This window comes from Phaethon lepturus, unplaced genomic scaffold, assembly GCF_000687285.1.
Source record: "Phaethon lepturus isolate BGI_N335 unplaced genomic scaffold, ASM68728v1 scaffold25691, whole genome shotgun sequence".
Lineage (NCBI taxonomy): Eukaryota > Metazoa > Chordata > Aves > Phaethontiformes > Phaethontidae > Phaethon > Phaethon lepturus.
In genome coordinates this window covers 36,861-46,984 of record NW_010518869.1, presented here as the reverse complement: position 1 = coordinate 46,984, position 10,124 = coordinate 36,861, and the positions used below count along the sequence as shown (strand labels likewise).

General features: G+C 40.3%; 1 protein-coding gene across 1 annotated transcript; it reads right to left on the bottom strand.

Moving 5' to 3' along the window:
- Positions 1-1,646: 1,646 nt before the first annotated feature.
- Positions 1,647-8,077, bottom strand: LOC104628328 (serpin B6-like). Its single transcript, XM_010296874.1, has 7 exons — positions 8,050-8,077; positions 7,457-7,634; positions 6,362-6,499; positions 5,184-5,301; positions 4,804-4,946; positions 3,025-3,192; positions 1,647-2,073 (listed from the first exon to the last, which is right to left on the bottom strand). The coding sequence occupies exons 2-7, from the start codon at positions 7,622-7,624 to the stop codon at positions 1,669-1,671; spliced, it is 1,140 nt and encodes a 379-aa protein (XP_010295176.1). The 5' UTR covers positions 7,625-7,634; positions 8,050-8,077; the 3' UTR covers positions 1,647-1,668.
- Positions 8,078-10,124: the final 2,047 nt, after the last annotated feature.

Genomic DNA, 10,124 nt, shown 5'->3' with positions numbered 1-10,124 from the left:
TTTCTGGCGAAGGGGAGCAGGGGGGCCTCGGGAGCGTGATTATTTTGGTAAAAAACCTGCAATTGGGGTTTTCTCCCTCCGCCGTGGGCCAAGCTCAAGCAGGGAAAAAGGCCAACAGGCCTTGTCCTTCCCACCCGCTGCAATTACACTCCACGTCTAGGTCATAGTTAGCATTATTTCTTTTTTTAAAATGTAAAGAAAGTAACAGCCTGGAGGGTTTTCTTCGGTTTAACCCCATGTTTTTTCCCCATCAGCCTTCGCATCTGGCTGACCATATCGCCCATAGCGGCTTTAGGGCTGTAGCACCAAGCGTTCCAGCTGGAGTTAAAGGTGACTAAACTGCTGGGTGTGTGTGTGTCCCCCCACCCCCCTTCATGTAACGCTTTTATTTTCACTGAATAAAGCGTAGGGCAATTTAGCACTCTTTGGGCAATGACCATGAAGTCTTGATGCCGAGCTGTGGATGAAAAGAGAGGTTGCGCTGGAGCCCTGCCCAGAAACAAGCGCTGGGCCTAGGGAGCCCGTTGTCCTGTAAAGGCTCTGTGCCTTGGCTCCTTGCCAAGCCAAACCCAAACTTTATGGCAACCCAAGTAAGCACCACCTCAGGGGTGCAGTATTCCAAAAAGCCCATGCTTAACAGTCAATTCCAAACAAGCTACATAGAAGCTGGCTGTACTGTATCAAGAAATAATTGTTTTCTTCATAGTGCAGATTAAAAAAAAAGGTGTAATTTATGGTTGGGGGGGGAAAAAAAAAGTCCTACAGCACTTACAGTTCTTTTATTATTTCAGGAACAGAAACAGCAAAACAAATCACTGTATTAGGAAAGCTATTTCAGATATGTCTTTGGTATTATGTAGTTAAACTAATGTATGTTTCAGAAACTATGAATAGGAAAAAAATATAGCTGCAGCAAAAAATTAAAGCTCTGTCACTTAAACATTGCATAGGCACCATACACTTTTTCATTACATTCTTTGTTAAAGGACTAATAAAATAGGTGATAGGTAATAAGCCCAGGTGTCCTGTGGTGATACAACAATGATCGTCATCCCCCTAAATACCCTATGAGGACACTTGGTGCAAAGACATACTCTTATCCCCATTCTTGCCTAAGTGCTTGCCCAGTTATTACCCAAAAACCCCTGTCTAGTCAGGATGCTTAGCAACACTTGGAACAGGCTGCCAATGACTCCATCCATCCATTCCTAGGGAATGCATCAAGACATTAAATGGAGGAGTCTGGAGGAAAAGAGGTAGGGCAGGAATATGAGGAAAAAGGGGGAAAGGAGCTAAAGATATGCTCCAGCCTCGTCAGAAACAAAAATCAACTTCTTCCTTCCTGCCCAACTTGCTGCCTGGTGGCCATAGGAAGTGAAGTGCATCAGGAACTACAGGCCAGACGTTCGCTGAGCAAATGGGATGTTTCTTGTGTCAGCAAGAAGAGGCCTCTGCACTCAGGTGCACAGGGCAAGAGAGTTGTTGTAAATAGCAGTTGCTGTGTATGTCTAAGTGGCTCTGTGATTCTATTCAAGCCCGAGATGAAGACCACAGAAGTGGATTTCAGGCACAGTTGAAAGAGATCATTAGAGCAAACAGAGTAGCCCTATTCTAAAGAAACAGAATGTTATTGTATAACCGCAGCTCTTCTACCAAGACATCTCCTTTTTAGGGAGAGCAAAATCTGCCACAGAACAAAATGGTGGAAGTTTTGTTGTGCCGGATGAAGAAGAGGAAGGGATGATCAGCAGTGAACTCCGGAACAATCATTGCACAGCGCAGCATCATCACCCCTGCCGTGGCAGCTGCTGCTTCAGTGCCTTCTTCATTGACTTCCACAAAAGACTTGTGAACTACTTCAGAGAGCACGAGCTCCTTGCCAGCTGAGATTCCTGAGAAGTCTGCCTTCCCCAAGTCAAATGCATCAGGCATTCCCATGCTACTCAGAAGAGGTTTCAGAGCATAATCTTCTTCCAGTTTAAATCTGGGTAAAGACACCACCACCTCTGTGCAGTCCATCATTTCAGGATTGATCCAATCTATCAGCTTCTCATATGTAAGTTCTCTTTCCAGCTAAAGAAAAGAGAAAAATTACATAATTAAAATAGAGAGTCAGTTCTACACAGCCAAAAGTGGCGATTACTGTGTTTACATAGTGCATAATAGGCATCTTTTTTCCAGGGTTTAGAGGGTCTGAAGCCACAAGTGCAAGTTATACTTCTCACTAGAGACTACGGCCCCTGCTGAGATCAATCCTGTGTGCTTTTTGGTAGACAGAGTAAGGATCAGTCCCTTCCACATAAAGTTTACTTTTATAAAAAGATGTTAGATTGGGGGGGGGGGGTTTCGTGGGTTTGGTTTTTTTTTTGTTTGGGTGTGGGGTTTTTTTGTTTTGTTTTTACATTTTTACACATGGTAAGCAAAGGCACAGAAGAACTGATGACAAGGTCCCAAAGAAACTGGACATAGTTCTTATGTCTCTTAACCACAGGATCCTCCTTCAGGCTGACAAAAAAGTCTGCTCACAATGCCCTTTGCAGTCAGTGTTACAAAGCCATATTAAATTCCTTCTCCAGAGTATGAAATAGCCAAAACTTGTATCATACCTCCACAACAGAGGAGGTTCTACACTTTCCTGTGAGCCTGTTTCCAGGTGATGGGCCAGAGACAACCTGCCAGCTGTTCAGAACAGAAGATCTATGGGACAAGCTATAGGACTAGCTCACCCAGATCCCCTCTCACCATATAAGATGCTCACCAGACTATGCCTTCACCATAACCTCTGCTCCTGAGGAGGGTCAGGTCTTCTTCCAGAGCCTCTGGCTAAGGGGGCATCACACAGCTTGACCGGCAGTGATACAAGGCACATGAATCACTTTGGGGGCAGGGAGGTATGGGACATTTCAGCTGCTGTTGAGCACCAATGACATAATCGTTTTTGAATTGAACTGCAGGTCTGTATGCAATATCAAACTCTTCCCTGGAAATATACAGACGGTCTTTGCATTTAGCTCAACAACTTACACTTTCCAAGCCAGTGGATTCATCCTGGATTGCATCAGGGAGCAGGATGATCATGCTGAGTTCATTACCCACATAAGGGAGCTCAAGGATTTTGGTCTGGAAGTCCCCAATATAGGTCATGTTAAATGTATCCTTCTTGAACATCATCTGTACAGGTTTGGTCTCTTTCTAAAAATAAAGAGATGTCAACAGTTAGTAATGAGCTAGTATGCTGGTCTCAAATACAAAGCAGGCAGGGGCTTTTAGAATTTGACTTAAAGAGAACTAAGCACAACACAGAGTACAGCCCCACTACTGTCTTTTGTAAAGCAAGAGGTAAGAAGTAAGGATCCCCGTGATTCCATTTTTAATTGCTTATGTGGAAATGTCTGTAAGTTTCCTTTAAGGTAAAGAGGCAAGGACACAAATTTGCTCACTTAAGAACTAGTGACAAGCATTAAACAGAGCTGGTAAGAAGCAGGACCAGTGTTCCTTGCTTTAAATGAATACAAAATAATTTTAATGTAGGTACTTTCAGTTTTAGTCCATGTGGCTCCAAGTGCTATAGTAAAGAGGAATTAAAATATTTTAAAATGCCAAGAAAGTGAGCACATTATTTTGAATTCTTAGAAGTCACATGGGTAGGAAGGAAAGATTTTTCTTCTCGGTTTCATTCTCTGCTATCTCCTTCTATTTTCACATGGGGCATCAGCTACTATTGTTTACATCATTATTTCCTCCTTTTCAGTTAAGAGTTTCACTGCTTTTTCCCTTACTTCATGAGATAACCATACAAAGTACATAGTTTTTGGGGTTTAAAATGAAGCCCATTGAAACAATGCCCACAGAGAATAAGGCAAAAATTATTTTGCACCAGCAATGACACATGAAAAGGAAGGACAAGCAAAGAAAAGGCCACACAGCATGTGAAAATCATCCAGTAATTCATAAGTAGTGCAAGAGTCACAGAAAGAACATCACAGGATCCTGGAAAGGCTCCTCAGATGTTAAAGTAAATCTTTGCTACTGGACAGATTGTAAAATAACTAGCTTAAAAACTTCAGGTTACACCTGGGATTTTCAATTGTTCATTTGAGCCTACTCACAGACTTCTGCAGCTTATTGGTACCTAGTCATTAGTAGAATGAAAATGCGAACTTAAGCCATTTAGTTTTACAAGAGTCACGCAGTTGTTTGCTTATCTAAAAGTGATCTCCTTGGGTAAGCCATGGCAGCATTCCTCAACCTTACACCTTAGAACTTTCTTCAATAGTTACCTGTATCCCAAAGACTCTGATCTTAAAATAATAATTGACTGAAGAATACTTAAATTCAGAAGTTTCTCCAAATGTAGAAATGCTCTTTTCTGCCTAGAACCTATAGGAACATTCCTTTTCTTATCCACACCAGTTTTATCCTAAAATAATCAAGTTCACTGACTTCTGTGAAATTGTTCACAATTCTCAAAATAGACTGACAGCTTCACTCAACTGTTTTCTTCTCCTCAGTTCTCTATGTAGAGGGCTAACTCTCTCAAACAAACAAGGTTAAAGGAAAAGAGAAGAGACAGAATGAAAGAAATACTTAATTGTTATATTAAAGTTTCTAGTAATTATGTGAAACTTAACAGAAACTAAACAAAAAGTGTTTGTATTAAAAGGGGGGGTATAAAGAATTTCATACGCCTACCCTAGGTAACCCTGATTGAATGATTTTTTTTTTTCTTCCTTCAGAGTTAAATGTATTCATTTAGGATACTTCAAAGTAACAATGTATTATCAGCATTTTAGCACATCATACCTTGTTGATTTGAAATGGCCTTTCTTCAGTTCTCTCTTTGTTAAACTGCTTTTCCCAGTTGCCTTTGAAATAGATGGCATTCACCAAGACAAGTCTGGTCAGTGAATCAAGAATCCCCTCTGACAACAGGTTCTGAATTTTACCTTTATGATACACAGGAAAACAAACACAATTTTTAAACAGTTTGGCATGTATCTAGTTATTATCTAATATAGTATCCACTCTGTAATTAATACACAATAGATCAGAGAATTATGTACCAAACAGAGCTTGAGCTCAGTGTTGGGTTTTTTTAATTAACAATATTGTGTCTTGAAATAGCTGTTTACCCAAGCCCTGGCTGCCATTAAATACAGCAGCACATTCTGCAAAACACTCACCTTCAGTCCTTTCCTCTACCCAGCCATTTATTTGTTTTCTGGAATCCTCCCAAGCATGCACGAAGTCAGTCTGTTCTAGTCCAGCATGGTACAACTTCTGACTCGACTCTATAAATGACTACATGGACATTCAGAACAGCTTTTCAGCAATATATTTTACTCTCATTCAGCCAGAGATGATTCTTAAATACACCAAGAAAATCTGCCCGCTTTCGTCCCCCAGCTTCATACAGAGCCGCTGAAGTTTTGTCTTACAGTATTAAGTGTTAGACACCTATTTCAACTAGGACTTGTCCACTCTATGTTACTAAGTCAAATGGCTTGTTTACTATGCTAGAAAGTTCTACATAATTGAGAAATTACGTGGCTAGTTTGGGGTGGTGTTTTTTTTTCTTCAGTGAGAGAACTTACAATTTTTGTAAGCTTCTCTATACATAAATTCTCCTGTTAAACCTCTCAGACTAATAGAAAATTTTTACTTCAAAGGGGAAACATTCTTCTTAGAGATTAAAAACATACCTCTCTGCTTTAATATAAGTATTACACAGATGCAAAGTTTTACAGTACAATCCATGTAATTTTTATCTACTGGACAAACGAAACACTAGCATTCTTCATAAAAAGAGTCACTGTAAATCACTCCCAGGGAAAAAAATAAAAGCCTTACATCTTCTTGCTTATAGGGAAGCATCTAAAGGAACATGTATAACACAATACTATTATTCTTATTAAGATTTTCCTTATCAGAAGATCTAAAGGAGTCAAACGTAATCCTCTCAGTATGTTCTCTCAATGACTTGCATAACAGAAACACTACAAAATACTGCCCATGCTGAAGAGCAGTAACAATTAGTATCATATTTACACACAATCAAGGGAAAAGAGATACACCAACCATTTGTGCTACAGCCCAAAATACGAATGGATCATGGAATCCTGAAAATTTAGTCTCTGATGAATTTTATAGTGCTTTGCACCAGTTGTGCATTCAGATCACAGGCTATCTAAAAGGAGCTTCTCCACCAAGTTCAGATACCAGGCTTTGGCACAATCTATCACATGGTATCACAGCCTAGAAAATCTGGGAAGTAAAACCCAAAGCCTGCCTTTGGCCTCCAAAAGAAATAGGTAGCAAGTACATTATACTAAAAAATGCCACAAATTTAATGGTTACTTACCGACAGAAACTCAAATGTCTTTTCTCCATAAAGTCGGTTAGCAGTTCTCAGTATGTATTTGGTATTTGGATCGTTAATTTCAGACAGAAGTGATTGATACCCATTATGAGCATCCTTGGCTTTGTTCAGAGAAAGCACCTGTACAGACAGACATCCTCAGCAGAGTCCATGCCTTCTCTGAACACACTGCTTCACTGCAATTTTTTTTTTAAAATGACTTTTGGTTTCAAGTCACAGTTCTTAAACCCAAAACATTTTTCATCACACTTCCCATCTGGAGCTTATCATGCATGTCACATATGATGCACCCAGCCAGATGTTGTACAAGTAATAAATTGGGGTGCAGAAGTTTAGTTTCCTTCACTCAAGCTGAGCATTAGAGAATAACAGAATGGTTGACATTGAAAGGACCTCTGGATGTCATCTGGTACAATCCCCCTGCTCAAGCAGGGCTACCTACAGCTGGTAGCACGGGACTATGTCAATATGGATTTTGAATATCTCAAAGTATGGCGATAATATAATTTGGGAGAAACTTGTATAGATTTAAACGAAAACAAAATATGTGTTTATACTCTTCAACTTTATGAGAGGCAAGCATAGTAACAAAGATTATGAATTTAATACTGTCAATTGCATATGTAAAAAATATACCAAGTGGTATTTGCCACCTGACCAAGTTTAAAAAAAAATTTTTTTTTTTTTTTTAAATGGGTCTGGCTACATTTTCAAAACATGTATAGTCTGATATTAAGCCTCGAGAAGATAGAAGAAAATATTTTATGTAGCGAGATGGTCAAACCTACAAAAAAAATCCTAGGTACCTTTTAATGACATATTGAAGGAAGATCTCACCGTCTCAAAAAAACAAAAACACAAAACCCACACGCAAGAAAAACCAGGAGTCTCAATTTCATACTGAAGGAAGCTCCCCTATAAAAACAGCTATTGTTTACATACATACCAAAGGAAGACCTCTGCTCTCTGAGACCAGAATGACAATAATAGTTTAGCATAAGTGCAGGTCACAGACCTAACACAGATTTGTTGTTCATATGGTCCCAAATTCAATACACTAAGTTTACTTAGACTTACCTTTGCTATTTGGGCTTCGGTGTTACCTTTTGAACCCAGCAAAATCATAGACAAAGCAGAAGAAATACTAAAAGGAGAAAAGAATAGATTCTGCCTGCTTTTGTCCTCACACAGCTTTCTTAGGAGTTCGAGTGCAAAAGTGGTATTTGCTGCACAGAGGCTATCCATGGTTCAGAGGCTGGGAGATAAAACACAAAACAAGAACGGCTCACATTTATTTGAATACAAAGTTATTTCTTTTACATTTCCCAGTATGAACTATTCAGCAATAAGGCTGAAAAATTATCAACTCTCTGAAAAACTGAATTGGTGGGACAAGCACCTTACATCCCACACTAGGCACTTGAGTTATTTTACGTATTTATTGTTTGCTTTTCTATTTCAATCCCATACCTGTAACAGAGACAGCAATTCCCACTGGTGTCATTAGACTCTTCACTGGATAATATTACACCTTTTGAGATTATACAATAGTATTTTGTTTAGGATTTATTAAAAGAAATCTCTTTTGACTTCAAAGACAATTATTTGCCCTTATAGCAAAACCAGAACAAAAAGTTAGGCATCAGCATGGCAGAATTATAAACTCTTACCTTCTCTAAGTCTAGATATCTTCAGTATTACCTTCAGCTTACTTGTACATGTACACGCTGTGTTTTAAGCCTAACAGCCAGTCTGGTAGAAGTCAGCAGAATGACTTGTCCTACGAGATTAAAAAAGAAAAAAGTTATTTGGTCAGCATGACAGCTGACTAATTTCCTGGTGTAGTACAAAGAAAAACCAAAGTCCATTTTAGTTCCATTTTATTGCCTACAACACAGAAACACACACAATAAAAAAACCTACTTAAACATAACTTTATGGTGCATGCATCTTTCAACATGTGAAGCTTGATGCCTTGTCATACTGTACATACACCAGCTGTGTGGCTAGTTAGAATCATAAAATAGTTTGGGTTGAAATGGACCTTTAAAGGTCATCTAGTCCAATCCCCCTGCACTGAGCAGGGACATCTTCAACTAGATCAGGTTGCTCAGAGCCCTGTCCAACCTGGCCTTCAATGTTTCCAGGGATTAAGCATCTACCACCTCTCCTGGCAACCTATTGCAGTGTTTGATGTTCTCCAATTCTGTCTGAAACAAGTAACTTAATTTCCTGTACTTCACAGTGTTAAGTATGAGGCACTTAGTATTTTCAGGTCATGTTGGCTACAATGAAGACCAGAATTTTCCTACTATTCTGATACCTATTAGATTGCTAGGAATAAGATTTTTTTGACCTTGAGGTGAAAATGCCCAGGAATAGTGACAGCAGCAAACAGTATTATCTAGAAAGTTTCTGTAGGGCTTCCATGACAGACAACAATTTACAGACAAAAGGACCCTGCTCACACTATTTGCCTACCTGAAAATCAGTGCATTTAACTAAATTGTAATATTTCAACAACTGGGACACAAGGCTACGAGTTGTATCTCTGTAGTTATCCATGCTTTCTCTGCAGCTCATGAATAGCAATGTAACTACTGATACCCTTCTCATCAGAGTTGTTTTAGAGACTACACAGAATGACTGCACTTTAAGGAGCAAAAAACATACGATACAAGCATGTATTTGTCAGTCGATTGTAAACTGTTTGCTGCAAAACCTTCAGTGATCAGAGGGTTTGCCCACAGCAACTCAATCCTCACTCTGGTCTCCCCATGGGCTCTGCAGGTCAGTGGCAAGGCACTCATGCGGAGCTTTCTGGATGCCCTGACGCTGTGTATTCCTACCACTATGAATCCGAAGCGTATATCCTCAGCAGTCGACACCTATGCTTTAGAACAGTCTTTATGGACACAAAGGCTGTATCTAGATAAACAGCAGCAACACACTGCAGCATCTTTCCCAATTACCAGTTTTGCCGCGGGGGAACCTGGCAGGGTACAACTGCCCTCCAGCCCAAGAGACACATCCCACCAAGATTAGGACACGGATTAGTGCCTGGTATATGCGGATGCCTCCTCACCTTGCGTCAGAGGAGTCACAAACTGACTATGGCAAACACAGCCAGAGAGGGAACTCAGGGTGATGAGCATCAGGCAGTGTCCATCTCCACAGAGGAAGCTGCATCTACAGCAGAGAAGTCCCTCTTCCCATCCCCTGAATTAAAACATGCTTTCTTAAGGGAAAGGGGTGTCATTTAGGATTTGGAGAGTTGGAAGTGATGTTAAAACGCTTGTAGTGTAAGATCTTCGGCAGCTCCAGATAAAGGCTCCCAGCTTTGCACCTCTCCAGGGGCAGGTGGCAGGACACGGGATGAGAGAGCCCCAGAAATCTGACGCTGTCCCAGTACGCTCACACACAAGAAGCCAGGGGTTTGGCACTCGCCAGGGCGTGGGCTGGGGAATAGGAAAGGCAAAAAGACCCTCCTCTGCCGCCGCACTGGCCTTAGCACCACGAAACACATTAAAATTCAGCATTTCCGCGGTGCCCCCATCACTCCTACACATAAAAAGCATTCCCTACATACTGCTACGATGCCAGCAGACAAGAAGCAGAAACCACGTCACGAAAGAGTTAATAAAAGCAACGCCATACAGCCTCTGTGTCTTTAAAAAGAAAAAAAAATAAAAACAAAAAAAAAACCCACAACACAAGCGCAAACTTCCCGTAGGAAACGACATCT

Bases quoted from the DNA above. Each gene is read 5' to 3' on its own strand.
- LOC104628328 (XM_010296874.1), bottom strand. From the start codon at position 7,624: ATGGATAGCCTCTGTGCAGCAAATACCACTTTTGCACTCGAACTCCTA. The intron at 5,302-6,361 runs GTAAGTAACCAT...ATGTCCATGTAG, and splicing joins AGACATTTGAGTTTCTGTCG to TCATTTATAGAGTCGAGTCA. The intron at 4,947-5,183 runs GTGAGTGTTTTG...TGTATCATAAAG, and splicing joins GGTAGAGGAAAGGACTGAAG to GTAAAATTCAGAACCTGTTG.